The 24,294-nt window shown below is 46.1% G+C and overlaps 1 protein-coding gene across 5 annotated transcripts in view; it reads left to right on the forward strand.

Moving 5' to 3' along the window:
* The first annotated feature begins 4,638 nt into the window (after positions 1-4,638).
* Positions 4,639-24,294, forward strand: part of MAPKBP1 (mitogen-activated protein kinase binding protein 1) — a 96,122-nt gene continuing 76,466 nt past the window's right edge. For 3 of the 5 annotated variants that reach the window (XM_061343798.1, XM_061343800.1, XM_061343802.1), the window contains exons 1-2: positions 4,639-4,793; positions 5,604-5,932. In XM_061343798.1, the coding sequence (XP_061199782.1) occupies positions 5,816-5,932 (117 nt within the window). In that variant the 5' untranslated portion in view covers positions 4,639-4,793; positions 5,604-5,815. The remainder of the gene's footprint in view (positions 4,794-5,603; positions 5,933-24,294) is intronic. The other 2 variants (XM_061343801.1, XM_061343799.1) reach the window with 2 other exon arrangements.

A 24,294-nucleotide genomic window follows, 5' to 3' on the forward strand; every position in this document is an offset into this window, starting at 1 on the left:
AGCTCATCAAGCAACTATCCTGGGTCATGGCTGCAATGTGGGTTGGGGTTTCTGAGGCACAGAGCACCTTGCTGCCCTTGTCAGTGCTTGCGTAGTGCTCAGTGGCTCTGGTGATGGGACCATGGCTGGCTGGAGGGTCAGCTCACACTCCTTCCCACAGGTGATGAGAAGAGCTCTGTGTATAAGGAAAACAAGTTCAAGGAAAGGTATTAATATCATACGGAGAGGGCTTGTGTGGCACTTCTGCTCCACTGCTTTGTGTCTTCTTTTACACGCTCTTTTTTATCATGATATTTTTGAGTAGGGAAAGGATTTTGTTTAAAATTACTTCTAAAATGTTCCTTTGGCATGGAGCCCTACAGGACAATTATGGAATTATTTGCAAGATGCTACTTCTTAGAAAAGGACAGAGAATTTTTGCAACAGAGAAAACATTTTCAGATACTTCATTACCTAACACTTAAAAATGCAGCATTTAATTGATGGAGGCATCTGTTGTCTCTCATTATTTATGCTCTCCCTCAGCAGACTACTTTAAGAACACATCATTCAAGACCAAATGCCACAAATGCCAAAGAAGAAATACATAATTTATTCATGGTACGTTTTCCTTTCTGGTGAGGAAGAATTTGTGACCTCTAGAGAGAAGCTGAAAATCCTATTGCCTTTCAGTTATCATTAACTGATCTCAGTTAAGCTGCTGCCCTGTGGAGATGGGCCCTACAGGAACATAGTGTAAAGGACAAGCCTTGTCCTGAAGTAAAGGCAATGTACTAAAAGGTGCACAATAGTGGGAACAGCAGTAATCAGTGGGGTGGGTGAGCACAGGGAGAAGCACACACACCATTACAAGCCACACATGGGTAACTTTAATGCACTGTGACAGAAGAAGCAGCAAATGACAGCCCAGTGGATTACCTGCTTCACTGCTGCTGTGGGAGAGCTTATTTTGGATACCATGAGCAAAAGCAACACCAGGAAGCATGTCATGGAGCAGCGGGTTTGCCAGTTGCTTCTAGACATGCCGCTGGATGAAAAGTAGAAGTTTATTTCTCTTAATTTCAAGTTATTCAGTATTTACTGGGGGATAGGACTGGGAAAAGAGAGCCGTGCAGGTTAGCATCATTTACTCCCGTTTCACTCAAGCTAAAGCTCTAAAATGCTAACAGGTGTAGAGTCAGTGCAAGGGCTTTGCACTAACCTTTCCTTGTTGGATATTACAATTGGAAAATGGGGCCCTCCTAATGATGAAATAGGTGTGTGGTAAGATTTGTCCTGCACTACCTAGAGGAAGCTGGTGATTCCTGCTTGTTTTTCTTCTGTATTAATAGGATCAAATTAAAAAGAAGGGCAAGTGTTTGTATTAATAAAATCATAGGAAAAGTTTCTTTAAAAATCACTGGCAAAGACCTTCTCTTTGCTTCACACATTGAAGAACATGAGGCAAAATCCTCATACGCTTTATCAGTACGAACTGCTGAAAGTCTGTGACATTTTATCCTGCTTAAAAGATAACTAGTAAGGTAGTATGCTTCAGCTGGAAAATCAGAAACATCCCTTCCTTGTCCTAGTGCCTTTTCACTGACTTTAGAAGTCCACTGATGTTGCAGAGTTAGCCTGTCTCTTCAGTCACTTCACAGACACAAAGAATTATAATCACAAATCACATTATGCTGTGCTCAGCTTTCAACAAAGGAGGAACAATGCTAGCTGATTTAAACAGCGTCTCCCAAGCACACATCTCAGCTGTGCCTTGTTTTCAAAGACATCCCTCAGTTCTTTCTCAAATGTATGCATGTTTCTCCCAAATGTGATGACTCTGATGTTTTACTGTTGAACAGCAGAAACTTAAGAACCATCAACTATGGGTTGTTTTTTTCTCCCCTGTGCAATGCCAGGTCCCAGTTCTGTAGAGGCTGGTGCCTGTTTGTAACTCCATGTCCAGTGTGAGTAGTTCCACTCACTAGAATTGATAGCCTGGATAAAACTAAGCACAACTGTAAATCTTCATAGAAGGGGGGTTTTATTTTTGCAGCAGCAGCTCTGGTTTCCTTCATGAATTTCTCCTCACCCGTAGCAACAGGGCACTGTTATTCAGCAATAGGACAATTGGATTGGTAGGAATGGACAACATTCACATTTACTAGAAGAATCCTTTTCTTATGTGATACCTTTTGGGTTTTAGGCCACGTCTGTGGCTGAAAGCTAAGATCCCTAAACGATTCTATGACTCCATACTTATATTCCTAGCTCCTATAGACTTCAGTTATTTTAAAAGTAATTGCAACATTACCAACTCTCGAAATTTCATTGCAAATCTCACAAAAGTTGGCACCTTTTGGAAAGCCCTGGCTCTGGAACCTTGTGACTTTCTGACAGCACCAAGCATGGATTTCTCAATGCCACCTGTGCATCAAAACTAAAGCCTAATAAAGGTTAGAAATCGACATTTTAAATTAAGTTCCTGCAGGTTAAATCACATAACTGGAGCTGCTAGAGATTAGACTGATATCCTATGTTATGCCTCTGGGTGTTTTCATCAATATAATGCAGGTTTCTGACCAGTCAAGCCTAAAGATCATAGCCCTGCAAGTCCTTGTGCCTGCTCAGAATCCCACTTGGAATGCAAACAGCCTTTTCCTGAAATTCAGGCAGAGCAGGTTCACGTAATCACAAGACGTTGATGGTGGCAATGTGCTGGCCACAATGGGCACTGATAAGGGGAAGACCACAGCTCCTGTGAATTGTTTGTGCCTGAGCATCAGCAAATTTTCATGGGCTGTATTTTGGGAAGTATCACCTCAAATTGCTGTGAATACTCTGGGTTTCAATTAGCCACTGAAGATGGGGCAGTCACCAGAGATAGGAAAGGGAAGAGGGCACCCACAACAGGTAACAGGGAGCCAGAAAGATACTCAAAGGGCAGACTGCAATAAAAGACAGGATTTGTTAAGGAAGAAGGTGCTAGCAGGACTTTTCCACCCTAAGAAATGCTGGTTTCCTTTCTCCCCTCTAGGGTTTTGTTGTGGACACGTACAGTCGCTTTGAACTCTTACAGCACTACGTCCTAAATGTTTGCCCTTCGATAGCAATTCAGAGCTGGTGGCCTGTGAAATCTGACTCCCCACTCCTCTCATGTGGTTAGAAGGTACAGTAGGGCAGCTCTCCTTCCCCATTTGGGAAGCTCAGTGGCTTCTGAACCAGCTACCAGGCAGCTCCAGGACAAAACCTTCTTGCTGGCTTCATGCGTGTTTGCTTCTAGGTTCCCACCTGCTGTGAGCCAGCACACAAGCATCCAAATTTCCAACTCCGTGGGCTCCATCCCCACGTCTTAATGTGACACTGGGCTGCCAGATTCCTAGTGAGAACTTTGTGGAGCTGAGGGGAGAAGGAGCTCTTCAAGTGTTACGAGGAGCAGCTGAGGGAACTGGGGTTGTTTAGTCTGGAGAAGGCTCAGGGGGGACCTTCTTGCTCTCTAGAACTACCTGAAAGGATGGAGTGAGGTAGGAGTTAGTCTCTTCCCCAGGCAAGAAGTCATAGGACAAGAGGAAATGGCCTCAAGCTGCACCAGGGGAGGTTTAGATTGGATATTAGGAAAACTTTATTCACTGAAAGGGTAATCAGGCATTGGAACAGGCTGCCCAGGGCAGTGGTGGAATAACCTTCCCTGGAAGTGTTCAAAACCCATGTAGATGAGGCCCTCAGTGACATGGGTTAGTGGTGGTCTTGGCAGTGTTGGGGGTAAAAACTGGACCTGATGATCTTCAAGGTCTCTTCCAACCTATCTGGTTCTGTGATCATAGGTGGGGTCCTACCATGCCATTTTGGGGCTGTGGAGTCATCTGGTAACGCCCATCCCAGGTGCTATGATCTTGGCTTTGCCAGCAGCCTCTGCACCAGCCAGCTCTGTGATCACTGCAGCCCCAGCAAAGGATCCAAACACCGTATCTGTGCTGTTTCAAGATGTGCATCATCCAAGCCAGGCTACCCTGTGGTAAGGCACTCAACTTTCTCACCTCCATAGTGACACTTAGAACTCCAGTCCTCCCAGAAGCACCCTCAGCACTGTCACACCACGAAGGCCCGCAGACCCTGCGGGTGCTACAGCAACGACACCCTGTCCCCCTCGCACTTCAGTGGCAGGGCCGTGCAGCCCCACAGCGGGAGGGACAGCCTGTCCTTCCCGAGGGCTCCTGTCAGCACAGGCTTCCCGCGGTGCCACGCCACAAATGGCCGCCGGGTGTGAGGGGCAGAAGGTGAATGCGACCCCCAGTGAGAGCAGCCCCTCCCGGGGCACGGTGGCGGCGGGAGGCAGCCTGAGGGGCGGTGGGCACGGCAGAGCGGCTCCCTCCCCGCCCCAGACGCGCTTCCAGCTCCCCGACACTACAGAGCGCCAGAGCTCGCCCTGCGCCAGCCCCCACCCTAAGTGCGCTAACGGCTCCCGCGGATCCCGCCTCCCGCCCCGCGCCGCGGTTTGACCCGCGCGGGCCGCCGTAGCGTGTCCGATCGGCCGTGGCGGGGCTGCGTGCGGCGCTGGGGCCGGGGGGGGAGCGGTTGGGCGGCGCTCGCCGCGGGGTTGCGGGGCTCGGCGGGCGGCCTCGGCCCCCCGCGTCCGCCCGACAGACGCGTGCGGAGCCGCCCCCTCGCCGCCTCCCGCGGAGGGAACGGCCCCCGCCCCGCCCGCAGGGGCGGCCCGCGCCGCAGCCCCTCCTCGGGGGAGGCCGGCTGCATGGGCAGGCGCGGCGGGGCACCGCGGTGGTGGCCCTGCCGGCAGAGCCGCTGCTGAGCGCCAGGTAGGAGAGGTGGGAGCGGCGGGTAGAGGAGCCGGGGCGGCCGGAGGAGGCGCGGCCCCTCAGCCCGCAGTGCCGCCGCGGGGAGGGGGCTGCGGTTGTGCTGAGTCGGACGTTTCTCTCTTTCCCCTTCCCTCTTTCTCACTCTCTTTCCCCCGCCCCCATTTTGCGCGGAAGCCGGAGGATATATTTGCTGCAGGCTTTGACCAGATCCCTCTTTCCCCCCGGCAAGCGCCGGGGCTTCGGGAGAGGTGAAGGGTTTGTAACCGTTGGCAGCAGTCACAGTTCCTCCTTCACTCTCTTTACGAGGGATGCGGGGATGTGAAGTCTTATATGCCTTTATTGTCAGATATCACCCACTAGATATATATATGTGTGTGTGTGTACTTAAAGCAGAGCTAAATTTGTGAGAGTTAAAAACTCCCTCATGTTTATTCTCGGTGTGCTTCTGCGGTTTCGTATTTAATAATGAAGCACAGCTCTGTGATTTCCTGACTGAAGCCTGAGGTAGAATGGATGTGTATGGAGCAAAAGCAAGGGGCTGGATGGACTCCGTTAGTGGGCTGCAGCTGTGAGGATTTTTATCTTTGTCATAAAATGATTCTGAAGTGTAAAACCCATTTTTTTTGGTCTGGCGATTAGTTTAGATGTGCCAGTATGTACTAAAAGGATAATAATAATTCTCGTGGAAGCCTCTGAATAAGCAATGCTGCACCCATCCTTACCATAAACTCTTGAATTTGGCATTTCTCGCAAAGAATGAGGGTAGAATTTGTTGTGAGTGTTGTACTGACCCATGGGTGCATCTTTCAGTTTAGATTACTGCCGATTTGATCCTCTGGAATCTGCAAGAGAGAAGTCTGCCAGCCTCTGTGAATAGCTCTGCAGTGTAACAGGAGTGGAGTTCCCAAGCAGAATCGCTGAGAGCTATGTGAACGGGTGTAAGCAAGACTGAGCACATCGGGATTTCTGCCTTGGCCCTGCGCTCGTGTGTGTGGGGGGTGAACACCCTCTGGCACCTGGAGATGATGTCGGTCGAAGGGTCTACAATAACAAGTCGGATCAAAAATCTGCTTCGCTCCCCTTCCATTAAGCTGAGGAGGAGCAAGCCTGGGAACAAGCGTGAAGACATAGGCAGCAAGGTGAGTGCTGTGTTGCTTAAGGTCCTATCTGTGCTAACAGTATGGCTTTGAGAGACCTGATGTAACTATAGAGTAATGCAGAGCAACTGATATGTGACTGTAGTCTGGCTCTTAGTTGGGATCCTTACTGTGCTGCATATCCTTGCTGAAGCCCTGGTTCTTCTGCTGAAGCATTTCTTTTGCTTGTATGGTTATCTACCCATTCTGTATCAGGAAGCTTTTGGGATTTTCCACACTGTGGTGTGTGGAGTTGTTACAGATAACTGACAGGAGAAATATAATACTGCCTCTTCCTCCATGTTTCCAACTGCAAACCTGCATTACTGGCAGCTGGTGATACACAAATTCCTGTTTGTAAGCAATTGCTCTCATCCTCACAAAGGAGTTTTCTCTGAATATGTAGGGAAGAATGGGATGGTCTGAGAGAGGTATCTTGGAGGTGACTGTTCAGATGGGGTCTGCATTCCATAGGTCTGGATGTGCTTTTCTCCATGTTCCTCCTCTGTGTGCCTCAGACTCCCTTCCCTTGGAGGTGTCTGTGGTGTAATGCTTCTGCCTGAAAAATCCATCATTCTTCCTCGTGTTGTGGAGCATTCCTGACAGTCACTCACTAGGAATTGACTGGTGTCATGAGGAGGATGACTTAATCCGGGTTGTGGGGAGAACAGGAGCTGGGTGGCATTGCCTTGTGCTGACGGTAGGTGCTCCTGAGTCAGGGCACCTCGCTCTGTCCCTTCACTGATTCACTTGTAACCCTGTGCAAATCACTTGGCCTTGCGTAGCTTGCTCTCTCCATAAATAGAAAGGTTAATCCCTCCCCCCTTGTAAAGGCTCACTAATAAATAAGAAATGCTTGTAATCTGTGACTGCAAAGTGCACTCATTTGTCTCAAAATAATAGTGCTTCAAAATTTACCTCTTGGAGTGAAGAGCGTGTGTAAAACTTCAGGGAAGTAAATGGTACCTTACCTAAGTGTCCTGTCTCCAGCATGAAATCCTGTTCTGGTTCAGGTCAGTTTCCCTGAGATGGCTATCCCATGCCAAGGAGCACAGTATTCTCTTGCCAAAAAAGAGAAAAACCTGCTTGGCTTCCTCAGAGCTGTCTAGAGGAGAGTCCTTGGTGTTTGTGCATGACCTCAGCGTGTTCATGTGCATGCATGCACTGCATTTAATGCAGCCTGTGGCCTGCCAGTGAAAGGTGCTTTGTAGCTGTTGCTGAAGAGCAGTTTGATCTGTACTCTGCAGAAACCTCTGCCAAAAGAGCCAAAATCCACCCATACCACCATGTACTCCTTTTCAGGGCTGTGACCTGCTGCTGTGTACCCAGGGTATTCTCTGGTACCTGTTTGGTTTTGTTTTCCTTGCACATGCCTTTTTGGAAGAGATCTGTTGTACCCCCTATGCCGTCTCTCCCAGTGTGCAACTAGGGCTGTCTGATCCCCTGGGGACATCACGGATTCATTCCACACCATCAAATTAGGGTTTGAGGGCTGGATTAAGAGCAGTTAATCAGTGAGATGCAAAGGGACTGCTATGGAGTTTGCTTGCAGAAGCAATTTGTTATGTCCTCATCATCAACTCAGTTTGTCATTTGATGTGGTAGGTGCTGGTGTTGGTTTCCTAAAGGGATCTGCTCTGAGTTTTCCTCACGTGAGTTATGGCCTGCTGTCAGTGGGACAGCTGGAATGTGCAAGACAAGAGGGAGTGGGCCCCTTACTAAAGATCCAACATATGTTGGATATATGAAGAGATATCCCCTCTGCTGTGTGTGTGCTCTTCTACCTTCCAAGGTGAGAAGCAGCTCTACCTTTCTAAACCAGCAGGATTCAGATCCTCTCTGTGTGATATCAGGTGTAAGTGTAGATCGCTTGGGACTGAAATCGAGCATCATACACATTGCTCCTTAAGGATCTTTGCTGACCTGCAGGGAGAAACCCTCAGGCATCTTTGTCTCTTGGACTTTTTGAGAAATGGCTGCTTCAAAAGATGTATGTGACTGTAGTCACATGGAAATACAGAAGGGCCTGTGAAGCTGGTAGCTATGGCTGGTCATCTCAGCTGATTGCTGCTTGATTACATAGGATGGAGGAGGACTGCTGCCCTAGATTAACACCTGAAAGGTTATAGTGCGCTTTGTATGTGCAGATACAGGTGAAGCCCTGTGTTTCCTCTGAGTCCCTCAAGCTTTTATTGCAGTGGGCTGCTCAATTTAAGATGCACAAGCACCCTCAGTAGCAATACCTTGACTTCCATGAGCTGTAATTTTCCCTTGCGGTGGAAAGTGTCCCTTGTGTCCCTGTTCTTTCTTAAGCAGCTCTTTGTTGGCGTGAGGCGTGTCAGGCTCAGTGGTCAGGGACAGACCCCTTGGGCAGTTTGTGACACTGAAAATTGGCTTCTTTCAGTGAAGCAGCTGTGTAATGCTGGGCTGGTCGTAGGCAGGCTGTGGGACGCTGGCTCTGCAGAGACCTGTTTGTGCATTGCTCTGCAAGGGGGAGTGTGGGTAAGCGGAGATACTTTGCATGACGGCTGTGCAGGACATGTACTGTGTTACTTGGAAGCTATACAAGAGAGAACTTGTTTTGGTGCTTTTATTAGGACTTATTTTTTGCTTATAATTAATGCATGGTTTTTCTGTGCAGCTGCAGAAGATCTCCACAGGAGTAAAACTAAGGAACCAATACGTAATTATGGGTATTTAAAAAAAAAATAAATAAAATAAGGGGAAGGAACAGGAGCTCTTTAAATCTTGTTGACAAACTGGATGTTGTGTTTGGGTTTGTTGCTGCTTTTTGAAAACAACTTCTGTTTTGTGAGAATCCTGAGTTTTGCTTCTGCCTGATGAGCTCTGTGTTTAGACTTCTTTTTTTCCTTTGTCTTCTGATGTTGATGGCTTGAATCCACTTTTCCTGTCTTCTCCAGATCTTGATCTTGAAATGTTGAGCCATCTTCTATTGCTAAAATGTACTGGTTGTTCCAGAACCCTGCAACTTGACTACATAAATCTTTCTCTGCTCACAGAAGTAATGTACCTGAGCAGGTATAGTTCTTGCTGTTCACACTGTTAAGCTCTACTCTTGTAAATATAAGCATCTTTAAAACTGATGTAGCTGTGCCTATTTTAGGATATGTTTGTGTGGGTATCCTCAGTCAAAGCAGATTATGAATGTCAGTGTAGAAACAAATTGCTGCAAAACCTGCTACAGGCTTTTCCCTAAAACAGTAAACCAGTGAGTCAAAAAAAAAACACATTTGGAATTTGCTGCTTGTTTCTTGTTTCTTTGATCTCTCCTGTTCTTTTTCTAAGCTAGAAATATTTCAAGTTGCCAGTTTAAAAGAGTTCTTTGACTAAAACCTAACATTCCCCAGTGGGAAGTCATTCAGCACTTGGATTGTTGTGTCATGGTCTCCCCTCACCAAGTGTCATGCGAATATGTGCAGCTGGAGCCCCTGTTTCCACTCCATCATGCTGGGTTGGATTGGCTGGCTCTGCAAAACCTTTCTGAGAGCTTTCATTCTGAAAATGACACCTAAGATGTTCCTGGTGAGGCAGGGTTTCCTGTCCTCCTTTGGTGAGGCATGGTCTGTTCTTACTGCCCGCCTCCTGGCTCCCATCAGCCTAATAGTAGCTCCTTGGTTAGGGCAGCTGGAACCCATACACATAGCTTTGTGTCCTGCAAGTGGACAGGCACAGATTTAAGAGGGAAACAGATCCGTGTGAGCTTGAGTCCCTCTGTGCCTTGTCATGCCCCTTGCATTCCCAGCACAGTTCTCCAGCTTCTTAATCCCCTGAATAGTTGCAGGGCTGGGCTGAGACCACAAGCTGCCGTGGACAGAGGAAAGTGGAGTAATGTTTCTGGCCTGGCTGTAGCTTCCTGCCTTCAGTACACAGTCTTTTTTGTTTGAAAATACTGTAGCTTCCAAAATGAATCAGTTTAGTCTGCTACTGGTCTTAACTGGATCAGCTGAGAGTTGCTGAACCTGAACTGAAAGAGAATCAAAAAACACATAAGTTTGATTCACTGATATAAATGCTTAAGAAATCATCACCTCTTATTAAATCTTTTAAGGCACAGCTGAGGCTTGTTGCAGAGTGGGATTCTTGGTAAGTCTTTGGGAACAACTTGGTCCTTCAGCAGCGAAGCCTGCTGGGTTTCTTGTAGGCAGCACTTCTTAGGGAGCTAGATGTGGGGCTGAGCATCCTGACTGTGTGGGTGAAGTAGAGAGCAGCCTGTCTGATGCTGTCATAAGCTTTTGGTTTGGCAGGATTTGGAAGGGTCTTTTACATAATGATGGTGCTTTTGAGGAGCTGTTCAGCACAGTATTGCCCTATTTTCCTTCTCCACTCCACTAGAGTCTGAGCACTGCTCAGCCCACCAGGTCTGGGCCCAGTGCAGCCAGTGGCACAGCTGAGAGGACGCATCTAACCATTGTCTGGTCTTCTGCTGCTGTGCCTGTTCTGCTTCAGCATCTGTGAATGTTATGTGGCCCTGGTTGATAGCTAGGGATCTCTGCACTGCTCAGTCTAAACACACTCAATTGCTTTAACAGCTTAGAGGCTGCTGCCCAGAGATAGAAAGGATTTCATGTCTGTCTCTGGTCAGGCTTATAACAGTGTTCTTTAAAGGAGAAACAAAGGTTGGTTAGCTTCTCCATAGCCAGACCTGCGTTTCAGTGGCATGGCTGTATCTGCAGATAGTCAGTGGAATAGATGAGAGTGTCATAGCGCAGGGGCTAAATCCTTCCCTCCCAGGCTGCTGTGGTCCCCTCTATTCCATCTTCAAATACATGGTGCTGAAGATGACCCTATGTTAACAATTTCACACATTGGTATAGGTTTTCCCTGTTCCATTCTTCACTCTATGAACGTTATACCTTGCCCTGAAATTACAGGATAATCTGGCTAGCTCTCCTAACAAACATGAGTGTTAAATGTGACTTACAGCCACAGGGCATATCAAAGCCAAAGTGTTTCTGCTGGTGGACTGCATCACCCATTGCTTTTGTTTCTTGAAGTATGGTGGATATAAAAGTATATAACAATTTTACATGTTTTTGTAGCTTGCAACTCTGTCCATGAACCACTGTGATCCTTCTTGCTAATCTTGAGACAAGATTGCTGGAAAGATCCTCTTTTCTGTCCACCCCTAAATAATACACTGTACTGTGGAAGACTGCAGGAAGACCAGTCCACAGCAGGATAGGGGAATGATGTACCAACAGCTGGGGTATAATCGGCATAAATAACACAAACCAGGTCATCTACCTAGTGGGTTCAAATGATTCTTGCTTCCCTTGGGTAGTTGAATGCTGATTACCTCAATGGTGTTTTACAGCTGCTGTGGTCTTGCATTGCACATTGTTCTTCACCTCCTTCAGATGAGCTGGGTATTCTGAGAAGGCACGTGGGACTTTAGCTAGCCTGGCTGGAGAGACTCGTAAGCGGGTTTTACTGTGTCCCTGCTGTGCCGGATAAGGTGAACACATACAGACTGATGACCCCCTTTTGCTTGTGGGCTGTTATGCAGTGGGCTGTGAAGCATGTATTGGAGCCTTTACTATCTGGGATAGTAAGATGACAGAGGTCAGGGCTGGTCAGAGCTGTTGCATTTGCTGCTTGCTGGTCAGAGCTGTTGTTCACTATGGTGCAGGGAGAGCTGGTGGAGAAAGACGTCCATTGACACAGTGGAAAGAGACCTCCTCCAAACTGTACCACCTGTTTTCCTGTCCATGCTGTAGTGCATCGCCTCATTTGTTCCAGGAGGGCAGAACAGTTGAGTGATGTTTGGGAGTCAGGCCAAGTTGGACCACTATGTGCTTTTGTAACATCAGGGGTCTGCAAGTGCCTGTAAAATGACTTCTGTGTTATTTCACTCTCCCCTGTGTCTAGTGGAAAGCAATTGCAGGGCATCACCTCCTCTTCAAGCTAAGAAAGTGGTGGTCAGCATTTTGTTTGCTTGGGAAATTTGAGTAGATATTTTGCTTCCTGTTGATCAGGTCTGAAGGAGAAGTTGCTTGATTAGCCTTGGTACAGTTTTCTCTGTGAAAGTGAAAGCAGACACCATGTACTAGCTAGCCTTTGACTTTTGTAAAGGTCTCTTGTCTTGTTTGAGGCAGGGAGTGGCACTTACATGGTGCTCAAACAGTGCTTTCCAGAATGGAGCCCTGATATTAGTGCTGAGTGATCCCAGCTAAGGTCTGAATAATTAACTAGCACTAAGCCCAGTTTCAGTCACTTCAGCCTTCTGTTTGTATCTGATGTACCTGCCTCCACTGAGCTGGAAATTTCTGAGGGCTTCTGTAGATGCAGGGAACATGGGAGATGGGTTGTGGTGTGCTCTCTGCTCTGGTTTCCAGCTCCAGATGTGGGCTGGTCACTGTGCCTGAAACCCCACAGGCTCTGCTGAGGCTGTACCCATCCAAGGGTGGCTACTGCAATTGAGAAAAACCTCCCGCTGTTTCCTTTCACCACAGTGCCACTTAGCCTTGCCCTGAGCGTGTCTGCATGTTGTGCAAGGAAAATACAGCTGAGCTCTGCAGTTGTTGTAACCAGCAATGGAGCTGTGCCCTGGGATCTGTCTTCAAAAATACTGGTGCAAAGGCGAGTTGCTGCCAGTGTTCATATGACCATAGACTGCAGGAGCATCCCATCTGTGCCTGGGTTTGGTGAGCATTGGACAGACAAGGATAAATTAGACTCAAACTAGAGAAGCTTCAGTCTTAAATAAAAGGTGTGTGTGTGGAATGGGACATACTTTTCCTATACAGACATGGCTCCAAACTCCCACAGGAAGTCTGGGGCAGGCCTAGAAATTAAATCCTGATCCTCTGAGGCTATATCTTAGCCTTAGCCACAAAGTCCAGCCTCTTGCAGCTTACCAGCAATGTTTCTTATATCTCCCATGTGAGGACTGTGTGTTCATTTAGGATTATTTGCTTAAAAGTCCCCAGAATGTGCTGTTGTAAATGTTGACTTAGTTCCATTGTCACTAATGATTTCGGTAGCTCTGGTGATGATGACTTTCCGACAGGCCCAAGCAGATTAAGCACCATATGAATTAGAGCTGTGGAAACCCCAGTAAGCCTTGTAATTTTGCTTGTGTCCCAGGAGACCAGCACTGTTGTTAGTTACTGTGGGGAAACTTTGATTGAAAATAGTACTATAGAAAAGTTTATGGACTGCTGGTGTGTTCAGTGTTTCCAAGTCAATAGCAATAAAAGGCAGTCCTGCTTGTTTTCCCAAATACAGTATTAAAATTCATAGTTGGTCAAGCAGGCTCATGTGATTTAATAACTACTAAGAGATTTCTCACCTGGTGCAGTTTGAACAATGGCATTCCTTCCTTACAGTGATGGTTCTTGAATTTCTGCATCTCCCAAACAAAACTGTGTAGTTAGACTGAAATTTCCCCCATCATGGATCCAGAGAGACTCCTTTCTCTGGAAGACAATAGGTTATTGGAGGCTGTGTAGTAGTAGAGAGTCACAACATTAACAAATGGCTTGAAAGCAGGCAAATGGACTTTCTGAGAGAAGGAGCAAGCAACTTTATGGTAGTGTCAATGGATTCAAGGATACAGACCTGTAAAGCTCCTGGTTTTCTACCAAGTAGGCACTGTGAAGAACAGTGCTGCTTGTTTAAAAACCCTTCCCTATCCACAAGCAGGCTCTGCACAGGGCAATGGTTGTTTGAAGTGCCAGTACTGAAGTGTTAGCTATGTCTCCTGTGCCCAACAGTGGTAGCCTTTGAGCTCTCCAAAGGGCTTTGAAATTGGTTGCTCACCTTTGAGTAGCACGTAAGGGGCTGCTTGGCTTTGAAGTCTTGTTTGTACTGGGGATGCTTTCATTTGCAAAAAAAACCCAACCCAAGCAAGGCACTGTTGCTCAGCCCAGGACTTTGCAGCAAAGGAGCTTGAGTTCATTACACAGTCCCTAATGCAATTGAGCTGCTGGAGTCACTGAAACACCAAATAGAACTGAGAGTGAAAGAAGTCTGTGCAAGTCCTGCCTCTTGCCTGCTCTTGGTGCTCAGAACTTGCCATGCAATGTCCTTCAGCTATGGACATGGACCGTAAGGGGATGGGGATGGGGTTGGAGGTATCCAGAGAGGGCTGAGTACCCCAATGAGTAAGGGTGTTTGTGATTAAGCACTTGTCTATGCTGAAAACAATTTGCAGACTAAGCTTCTATGACATGCTGTCTTAATGGTGGCACAGCATCAGAAGAGTCTATTGAATGAGGCTGTCCTTCACAGAAACAGGCTATACCAGTGAAAGGGCTTCTTTTTGCCAGTTACACTGCAGCAATATTAGCGTCTTTTCTGCAAGAGTTTTGTCTGGGCCAAGAATGATGCTTTTCATGCTCCTAACCAAAGCTTTCTGTGCTGCTGAAATGTGTAAAGGTAGAGTGAACCTTGAAACAGAGCTGTGTAATTTTTAATGTAGTGCAGTTGGTTTTGGGTTCTGTGCTCTGCTCTTTAGAGTCTCTGAGCCTTTTTTTCCCCCCTCAATGTGTAACAGGCAGGATACTTACCCACTTACTGCAAAGTGTCCTAGCATCCAGGACTTTCAAACAGGTGCATAACTCCTTGCTTTTGGCTTATCTCCCAGTTTTGAACTAGATATAGCAGTCCCAAGCATAGTTGTTTCAAACCTGCGTTGGGGTGTCATCCTTCTTGGGCAGCTGCGTCCAGAAGCATTGCTGACTGTCAGCTGGAACTGACAAATGTGTGATCTGCTTCATTTGTTTAAGCCCACCTTGTCCCAACTCATCTGGTTTTCTTGGACTTAACCATGGCCAGATACGCTTCAAGAATGTTTCTATATATCTTGCCCAACCATGAAGGATAGCTCGGGGGTGTTTGCCCAGTCTGTGCCCTGAATCCTGCTACAGGAATGGTGCTGGAGGGGAATGGGGACAACATCACCTTAAACGCTCTTAATGGAATGCATTAACAACTATTTCTGAGGGGTGTGTGGTGGGCCCTGTGGATATAGTTGTTTCTAAGAGCTTGAGCTGCTTTTGAGACTGGAATTGGACTTCCACCTTCTCCTGCACTGGAGGATAATCATCCTGCCTGATAATCCATGGTTTGCGCTGCGTGTCTCTGCAGGCTCCCTGAGCTAAGCTGTCGAGATGTATTTTATATGCAGTCAGTAGTGCAAAGAACTGGTGCTGGGGAAGGATGAGGGGAAGGTGCTCTGGGTTGGAGGCAGCTTGCTTCAGCTTCCTCACCACCGACCGCTCTGGATATGATTTTGGCTGTAACTTCTGAAAGAGGGGCTCTGCTCTATCACCAATGTTGTGGCTGGCTTGTAGATGCTTGTTTTGTGAAGTTCTTGACCTGCTTTCTGTAGCAGGGCTGCAAATCAGCATTTTGATGTCCACAACCTGTGATAAATCCATTTTTGATTGTGATGTATAGCCATGTGTGGAGTACTATATTTATCCAATGTCAGCCACATACATTTGGGAGGGGTTCTTTGGGCACCGCTCTGCTGATGCATTTCCCAGGGCCTGCACATGTGGGTAAGCACATGCTGGTTAATTTAAACACAGGTTTTGGAAAAAGCAGGCAAACCACGCTTCCAGTCTAGACAAACCCTATATAATATGCTCAGAGTCAGCATTGTCTCCAGTCTGTCTGGTCCTTCATGGTGGAGGTCTGATGACCGAGGTTCCAGACTGACCAGCAGGTCTGGAAGCGAGCACTGAGCTGGCCTGGGTAATAACACTGTGCTGTGTGGCAGAGGATATGGTTGCATGAGGTGCTCCCAGCTCTGCATCTCTGACAAGTGAACCGAGCTGTCTGGGTTTGGAAAAATCTGCCTTTTTCTTTCGTGAAAGAAAATCATTTTAGAGGGCACCCTGAGGATACCAGGTAGGAAGAACAGTGCCTGTGGAGAGTCCTGTGATGTTCCAGGGGGAAGAGAACAGTGCTTGCTGCGATAAGGCACTTAGTTTTGCTCTCAGTGCTTTCCAGAGGTTTAAAACAATTGGGAACACTCATCACCTACTGCCTAAAGGTTTGTTGGCAAGCAACAGAAAACTCCTTCTTTTTACTGGTAGTTTTTTCTGGCACTTAGGCCCTGTTGTACAGGGAGGAGCAACTCGACCCGCCTTAGCCAGCAGCCCTGGCTGAGGAGGGGAGGAGGCTGTGTAAAGAATACTATGGCTCTCCAGGCAGAGAGGAGCTGGTATTCCTGCTGTAGGCGGTGGGGAAGGGAGCTGTGAGCCTGAAGCATGTTTGTGTAGCATCTGGGATCAGTAGAGTCGAGGAGCTCTCGTGCTGAGGAGATGGCAGAACTGTAAATCATCAGTGATCTATGTAAGCTGCAGAAGCAGTTAGGGCAGAAGGAAGGGATTAGAAGCAAAATCCATTATAAAATGTCAAAGTGGGTGGTTTCCCTTGCTGGGGAGGGGGTCTTGTCTGGGCAGCAGAGGAAAAGCTGACTGTGTTGTAGCCTTGGAAGAGAGATTTACTTCCAGGTCTGCTGCCTGGGTTGTGTCCCATGTCCTGCCCTCCCACTCTGCAGTGTGATTTCATTTGGATGCTTTTCTCAGATCCCCAGAAAGGAAAGTACTGTAAACAGCTGCCAAGCAGGATTTTGTGTTGTAGAGCATATTTAAATGCTGGGGCCTGGTTGGATGATGGTATGAGTATGTTTCTATTTTTCTGTGTATGTGCTTAATAGGAGGAACATATTCTGTTCTGGTTGAGTGTATGTTGCTTTTCTTAGTGTGCCTGTTAGTACAGTAAGTTACAACCCACTCTTTTCCCCTGCCTATAAAGTGACACAGGCATTGTGTTACAGCTGTAATGTACACAAAGTCTTTCACAACTCTTTGTGTAACATTTTTACAGTCATTATGACCTCGGATGGTTTAAAAGAAGACTGAATGCAAACTCAGACTTCATTCTTGTGGATACTTAAGCATGTGCTTAATCTTGTGTGAGGTAGTATGAGCGTGAGTAGCTCCACTTCACCCACTGGATGTGAAGATAAGTGCCTCTGTGGTCGATAGCAGGATCAGAATCTCTGATTCATTTCATGCACATGAATATATGTGTGTGCATGCCTTATATGTATATCATGCAGTTGTCTTCATCCTGTTGTTTTGACCAGCTCACTTTGTCCATTAATCCGTATTCACTGGACATGTTGCTAACCAGTTCTGTGAAGCCTGGAACAAAGACTGTTTCTCTTTCCCTGTTTACCATTCCCCCAGTTAACAGTTAACCAGAGACATTCTGGTTTTCTTTTGTACCCCCACCATCATCCCTGGAATGTGAACTTGGTTTCCCCTATTCTCCCCAGCTGGAAGCTCCCTGAAAGCCTCCTCTGAACCAAGCAAGATGCTGACCTGACGTGTTCAGGAAGGGCAGTTTCATCCCTGAAGTTACAAACAGCTTTATGCAAGGATAAAGCTAGGTTATTTATACCCCAGGACAAGAGACACCTGTCTCTGCAGAGGCATGAGATGGTGGTCATTAACTTTTCCGCATCACATAACCAAAGATGCCTTTTTAGATGCTTCTGAAGTGTTGATTATGCTTTCTTCCTCTTTAGAGTCCAGTCCCATTGGATTCAGATATAAGAAAAAGCAAGACTTTTTTTTTTTTTAACACATTAATCTCCCCCACCCCAGCATTTATCTGTTGTAGAGAAAAATGTGATGAAAGGTTGTTTTAATGTATTCTGGAAAGACTGTCAGAGCTGTCTTTGCAGCCCATCAGAGGGAAAATCTGGTGAAAGGCATAGTAGTTATCACCTTATAGTTGTCTACATGCGGCAGCAGGAGCACCCTCCTTTAGGAAAAGGAGTGTAACAGACACTGTTTCTCCCTGTAGGCTGCTGCCTGGAGTTTCACTCACCTGGAGTCATGTTAAAATCCAGGCTTAGCACTGGGATCAGCATCCTGTGTGTTTATAGCAGGTGCCTCCCACCTACGTGTCACTGGGGTTCCTGAAACCTCTCTTGAGGGAAGTACATTTTGGTCCATGGCTCCTGCATTTTGCCCTTCTTGTTTCTTTTCAGCGTGTGAGCTTACTCATTAAAATCTGGTGGCACTGCTGATACTTTCAGTACAAGCAGGGTTTGCATACAGTGCTGTGAAAATCTGACTCTTTTCTGTTTGCCCAGCCCTTAAGTCTGCAAGATTGCTTTAAAATGCAAATGGGTACTGGCAGATGCTGTATGTGTTGTGTGTCTGCCCTTGTGCTGGCCCACACCCTGGTCACCCCTGTGTGGTCTCTTGTCAGTTGGACGCTATATCTTGATGTGACAAGAGCTGGCTGCTAACTTAACAGCTATAAATCTGTTGGGGCTGTACTGAAGCCTGTCAGTGCTGTGCAGGTGGCGAGTGGCTTGCTTAGCTTCTGGGTGGATGACTTTTTTTCTCCCCCTATAACATGGCTTGTATTTCTGCAGCGGTAGAGCCTGTTCTGGTTGCAGTGGAGGAGCAGGGTTAACAGTGTTTATGGGACATTCTTTCCAATTGCTGTGGTCTAAACATATGTACACCCGCATTGAGTTACTTCTGCCTGGAAAAAAGCCACAGAGCTATATATAAAATATGTTTGTTGCAGTAGTTGGTATAAATAGGAGAACGGGGTAGCACCAGGGCTTCCCTTCCTTAAAGCTGATTTGAGAAGACTTCCCGCTGCTCTGTCTTCAGTGGCAAAGGCTGGAGAAGGCATCTGAAAACACCTACAAAATGCCATATGGCTAGCCTTCAGGAAAGAGCATGAAGTGTGAGATACTTGGGTCTGGAGCATTGCCTTCCTGCTTGGTGTTGCTCAGCTCTTTTCTCTTGTGGAACATCTGTCAGAAATCCCACAGGGTTCAGTTTGCAGCAGCCTGGTCCCCCAAAGCCACAGAATTTGGTCTGTGACAGTCACTTGGCTTCTTGTGAGTCCAAAACCATTGCTGAGTGTTCTTGAACTTCTGTCAGACATTTCCCTGCTTAAGCTATTAGACAGGTAGTTTGGGTACTTGTAGAGCCTTGGTCATCATGTTGTAACGTATGGTAAGGAGCAGCACTTTGAAGTGACATTGTTCTGTGGCTTCAAAGCTGCGTTGGGATACTGCTGTCATCTTTTGAACCCCATGAAGTGTGCATAGGACTTCTCCCAGGCAGTGTTTGTAAGCAAACTCCTGCAGTTTCCAGGTACCTTTCTGGTTCTTTGTATGAGATTGTTCAGTTCAAGTCTTTGCTTGGTCAGCTTGTCTGCCGTAGCAGATTGAGCCAATGTCTGGGTCTTTTCTGTCACTAATAGATTTTTATCTCCCAAAAGAAATGTAGGAAGTGACCTCTATAGAAACAGCAGAAAGTGATGGTAAGCACTGAGCAGCCAGCTTTAGTCTTTGCTTGTGGCTGATGTTAATTCCATCTTTGAACTCTTAAGTACTCATTTGTCTTTGGCTAATTTATAAACAGATCCTTCCACGATATTGTCTCATAAGTGCTTTATTGCAGGTATCATCCTGTGATGTTCTAAGGACATAAGAGAGGCAAGGGCAAGGTTTGCAGGTAGAAGTAATGTCTTTAACATACTGATACAATTAGAAGAAAAGAGGCAAGATTATATACAGGTAGGAATATTTCCAGGATTCAGTGCTCCATGAACAATTCTCTATAATTATTTCTTTCTACCTTTTTTTATGAGTCCAAATCATCAGCTGCAATCTCACAACTGACAGGCAATCAGCTCCATTTCATCCAACACCTCTTTGCTGGTCCGTGATGGGAATTGCAGCCTGGCTTCAGGCAGGGACTGGTTCCTGTTGCAGGCTAACATAAGACTTGTATTCAGCAGTTGCCTACTACCTAGCTGCCAACGCACCCCAGCAAGGAGTGGACAAAAACTGCATAGAAGCTTTATAGCTATCCTTTTGCTGGAGAATGTGAAACACAGTTTGAGCATGGTGGTTCAGTAAGAAAGTAATCAGGGATGTTCTGACTCTTAGAGTTGCTTTGCTGTTCATTCTTATTGCTTGTTCTTCACATGCTTGTGTGCTTATATTCTTTGTTTCAACAATAGGAATGTACTTGGGACTAGTAATTCAGTGCTGAACTACGTGTGTCACTCAGAGTTTTTTCTTACCAAGACAGATTGTGCTGAATGTGTTGTAGATGAATGCTGCTAAAACTATTGACCAGAAATTCATGCATTTGGAGTACTGACTCTTTGCTGAAGACTGGATTTCCATAATCTCTCTTTTTGTCTTCTGATTTTTACAGCAGCAATTTTTTGCCAAGAGCTAAACATGTCAAACCAGAAGTACCCAGTGAAGTGTTGAAGGAACAGCAGTTGGTTGTGCGCCTGGATCTAGGGCTTTCTGAATGTCTAAACAAGGGCAGTAAAGGAATTGTGGACATAGTAATGGTTTGCTTTCTCTAAGTATGGCAGGAGCTAGGTAGTAACAACAAAAGGGCTTTTTAAGCCTGTAGATAAAAATTGCTTCCTCTGAGAGTGATTTTACTTCCTCAGTTCTCACATTTGGTAATTCTACCAGTTACCCATGCTGCTCAGCCTAAATGTGAACTAGAGGAAACCTGCTTTTCTAGTGTTGTTCCCCCTGTTCCAAGGTTTTAAGTCACTTAGATGGAAGCTTGCTCCCTTTTTGTTAAGTCATGTTTAATGAACTCCTCAAATAAGTCGTTTTATGTTGAACTATTGTACCTCTTATTTACAGACTGTTTCCTTCAGGAAAAGGAACTGAAAAGGTGCTTGGGAAAAATCACAGGAAGAAGTGATTTAAGGGCAAAGCATGTGAAAAAGGAAAGTGGGCTGAATGAATGATTTAATGAGTTAGTTTAGGATTGCTTTGTACTTATCTTTGTAACCTTTTGTCCCTGTATGGTTTATGGCCTAGTGGTGGTTTCCTCTGTTGTGTGTGTGTGAGTAAGGGAGAGAGGATTGATGGTGTTTCTTGCTGCTGACTTGAGTTATTCAGGTCTTTGAGGTGCTCGGTCTAGGCCATAAATTTTGCAAGAATGTTGACTTTTTGGAAAAGACTAAGCCAAGTTCTGCATGTGGGATAGCTGTGACTGTGAAGGATGTAAGGGTTTGTATCTTTGAAGCAAAAACACGACCCGGGGGCTTGTACCTGAGTGAGCACATGTGGATTTGCTGTGCCGGTGGGTGAGCAGCAGTGCAGTGATGGGAACACTGCTGCTGGTGAAGGGCTTCCAGCCTCAGTAGAACAAGAGTTGTTGAGGAGGCAGTGGAAATCTGTGCTTGTGCCCTTCTTTTAACGTGTGTTTTCTCAGTCTTTGCCCTGCATTCCTGTGTATCACTTCCCCTTCAGAAGGTGGTCTCCTTTCTGGCTGACAGGAGAAATCTCTTGGGTGCTCAATATGCATGTTGGCTGACAGATGTGAAGAGCTTCTTAATTCTAGGGTGCACAAAGGGCAGATGATGATAAAGGCTCTTCTTTAAGAAGCTTATTGCTCTGGGCAGAGGGCAGGGCGGAATGCAGGAAGGGATTGCCAAGGGATTCCCCAGACCAATCAGGGTGGCTCCTGTATATCCTGATTGGTCTGGGGAAGAAAATAAGTTTCTCATGTTTTCCTTTGGTTTATTTCTAATCACTTTAAGGATACTGTCCCTAGCCTTGAGCAGGAGTGACAGCAATCGTCCATAGTCCATGCAGTAGGTAGCTGCTGGAATTTGGGAAGGAGGTGAGGTTACCCCAGGGTTATTTTTTTGGGGGTAATGCTGCTAATTTGTTGCATGGCTGTGATCAAGACCTTTTAGCTCAGTGTCTCTGGGTTTTTTGTCACCTAGTCCTCTTACACCTGGTTATAGATTGCAAGCTGTGTGAGAGTACCTGTTGCTACCTGCTCTAAGCAAAGGAGGCCTTCATGTAGATTTGGATTTCTTGCAATTAATGTGGAACAAATACTTAATAGTCCAGACAATGTTTAGGGGAAGACTGAATACTAATCTCTTTACCACTTGCCTCCTTCCATACGGACGTTGTCTGTGTGATAAATACTGTGTACTCTGTCCCTCCTGATATATTTATTCCAATTTTAGCATCTTTTAAATTGCTGAGAAGTGTATGTTTCAATATAATTTGTATAAAATTGTATTGCAACAAAACCATTTGCTAATCCCCTGAGAATGTATGTACTTTCCCCCATAACATTACTGCAGTCTTAGGGACACGAATGCATCGGAAGACAAGGTGTCTAGTTCTGGAGTGGTTAAGGTGTTCCAGGCAGCAGCCTTCAGGCACCAGGAGAGGGGAATTCTCTGACTTCCTTTGGAGGGAACAGATAGTTGCTCTGTGTAAGGAATCTGGGCATAAAAAGACAAGGCTTTTCCATACAGACAGTCTCTTTAAATCTTTCCTGGGGACTTAAATACACTACGTACAGCTGTCCCCTTCTCCAGAAGACCTGCACAGTTGCTTTCATGGCGATAAGAGTGGGTAGGGGTGAGATCTAGAGCCACAGTTTAGAACTGGCAGTTGGTGACTTTGACTTCTAGTACAGAGCTGCTGTGCAAATCAGTGAGGAATGATAAAAATAGATTGATTTATCATGGGGTGTTATGCATGAATAAAGAAATCACAAATTAATTATGAGTGTTACCTCAGGCTAATCCAAAGGCTTTTCTTCACCCTGCATAGCTGTAGCTTGTGTGTTTCTACTCTTGGACTCAAGGTCAACCACCAAGTTCCCCTCCAGGCCTTGCCAAACAGTGTACTGATCTGTTTATACCAAAAATAAGCCTCAGTGGGAAGAAATGAAGGGAAAGGGGATTGTAAAGTGGTGCTTTTCTTGTGAAGCTGAGATGTGAGTTTCCTCCTTTGGTTCCCCTCAGCAGGGTTAACTGTGGGGAAGGCTTTCTGTGCCCTCTCTTTTGGTCTGTCTTTGTCGTGTCCAAGTTTAGTTTGAGCGTTTGCAGTGTTTAAAGAGTTCAGCAGAAGGTGATTTAGGACGGAGCTCCTTGCCATGGTGGTATCGGCGTTAGAAACGCTGTGTTGTGGCCCCTGTGTTTGACTTCTCTGGAGTCATGCAGAGCTGCCAGGGTTTCCTTGGAGTGGATCCCCATCTCTGACATGAAGCTGTGGCTTTTAACTGCCAGCTGTTTGTATTTAGGAGCAGGTTTAGCTCGGGGCTGAGGCTGTGGGAAGGGCCTGGCAGAGCTGCAGAGGGAGCAGCCTTACCAGCTCATGCCCACATCCCTGTTTGGCTCTTCGTCTTGTTCTTGGCTCTTGTTTCTTATGAGTGCTTAAAGCCTGGGTGAAGCAGAGGGGAAAAAGCCTTTCCTATCTGGGAAGTGATGATTAACTATGATAAACAGTGACCCTTACGCTGAGAGAACCGTTTGTTCCTGCTTGATTTCAAACCCTTATATGAATAACTGAAATGCTGCCCAAGGAATCTGTATTTACTTTATTTATTTATTTATTTAACTACTTCTTCTCACTGAAGCATTTTCTTTGCCTGTGTTTAGGCCCCGTGCATAGATTTGGAAGAGACCAATATGTAACGCTAACAGAAAGTCAGAAGTTGCTTCTGTTGATCTCTACTCTTCAGACAGTGTCCTTTCTTGTACCTAGTCCTCTTACAGATTAGTTCTCTGTGCAAGGGAAGGGGAATTGGTTCCTTTATCTACTATGAAGAAAAAGAAATCACTGGATGTATTACCTACGTGGGAGTCCAAAAGCACCCCCTACATAAAGCCTGGTATCTTGCCTGCTCTCTTTCCTTATGAAAAAGTAAAGCTTCTTTGAAGCTTGCCCACACAGGATGCATGTCTCCGTTGTGTCCCATAGGGCTTGCCTGCCCAGTGAGCTGGTCCGGTTGACTCCATGTGCAGATGCTTAGTCTGGAATAAACCAGGACTGACTCTTTATGTGCCAGCAAACCTGTAGCCTGTTTGCTGCTTTTTCTTTCTCAAAATATACATCTATCACACAATCTTATCAAATTTTGCTTACATCAGCAAAAAAGATTTCCCCACGCCGGCGTCAATGGCATCGTCATTCCACTAACAAAGGTGGATGGATTACACACGTTCCAGCCCTTGTCCTTTCATCACACTTGTATCTCTGAAGCTCAGATATTCTGAAGGTTTTGTGGAATCTCATGGAAGTCTGAGTTGGGGTTGCTTTTACAGTGGGAATGACAGCCGAATGTGATGAGAAGTTGCTGCTTACCATGTGTTTAGCCAGTGCTGATAAGGTTACACACATCTCTACTTATCCCTGCTGTGTTTTGGAAGAAATTGGACCTTGGGGTGGGGGTGGGGAAGAGAAAATCAGGGGATCAGGTTGGTGTTAAGTGAAGAAACAGAAGGTAATTATTTAATGGTGGCTAGGTAATGCTGCAGCAGCTGGTAGGAGG

This window comes from Neopsephotus bourkii, unplaced genomic scaffold (assembly GCF_033783945.1).
Source record: "Neopsephotus bourkii isolate Nb327-2 ecotype Australia unplaced genomic scaffold, CSIRO-AGI_Nbou_v1 NB_1825, whole genome shotgun sequence".
NCBI lineage: Eukaryota > Metazoa > Chordata > Aves > Psittaciformes > Psittacidae > Neopsephotus > Neopsephotus bourkii.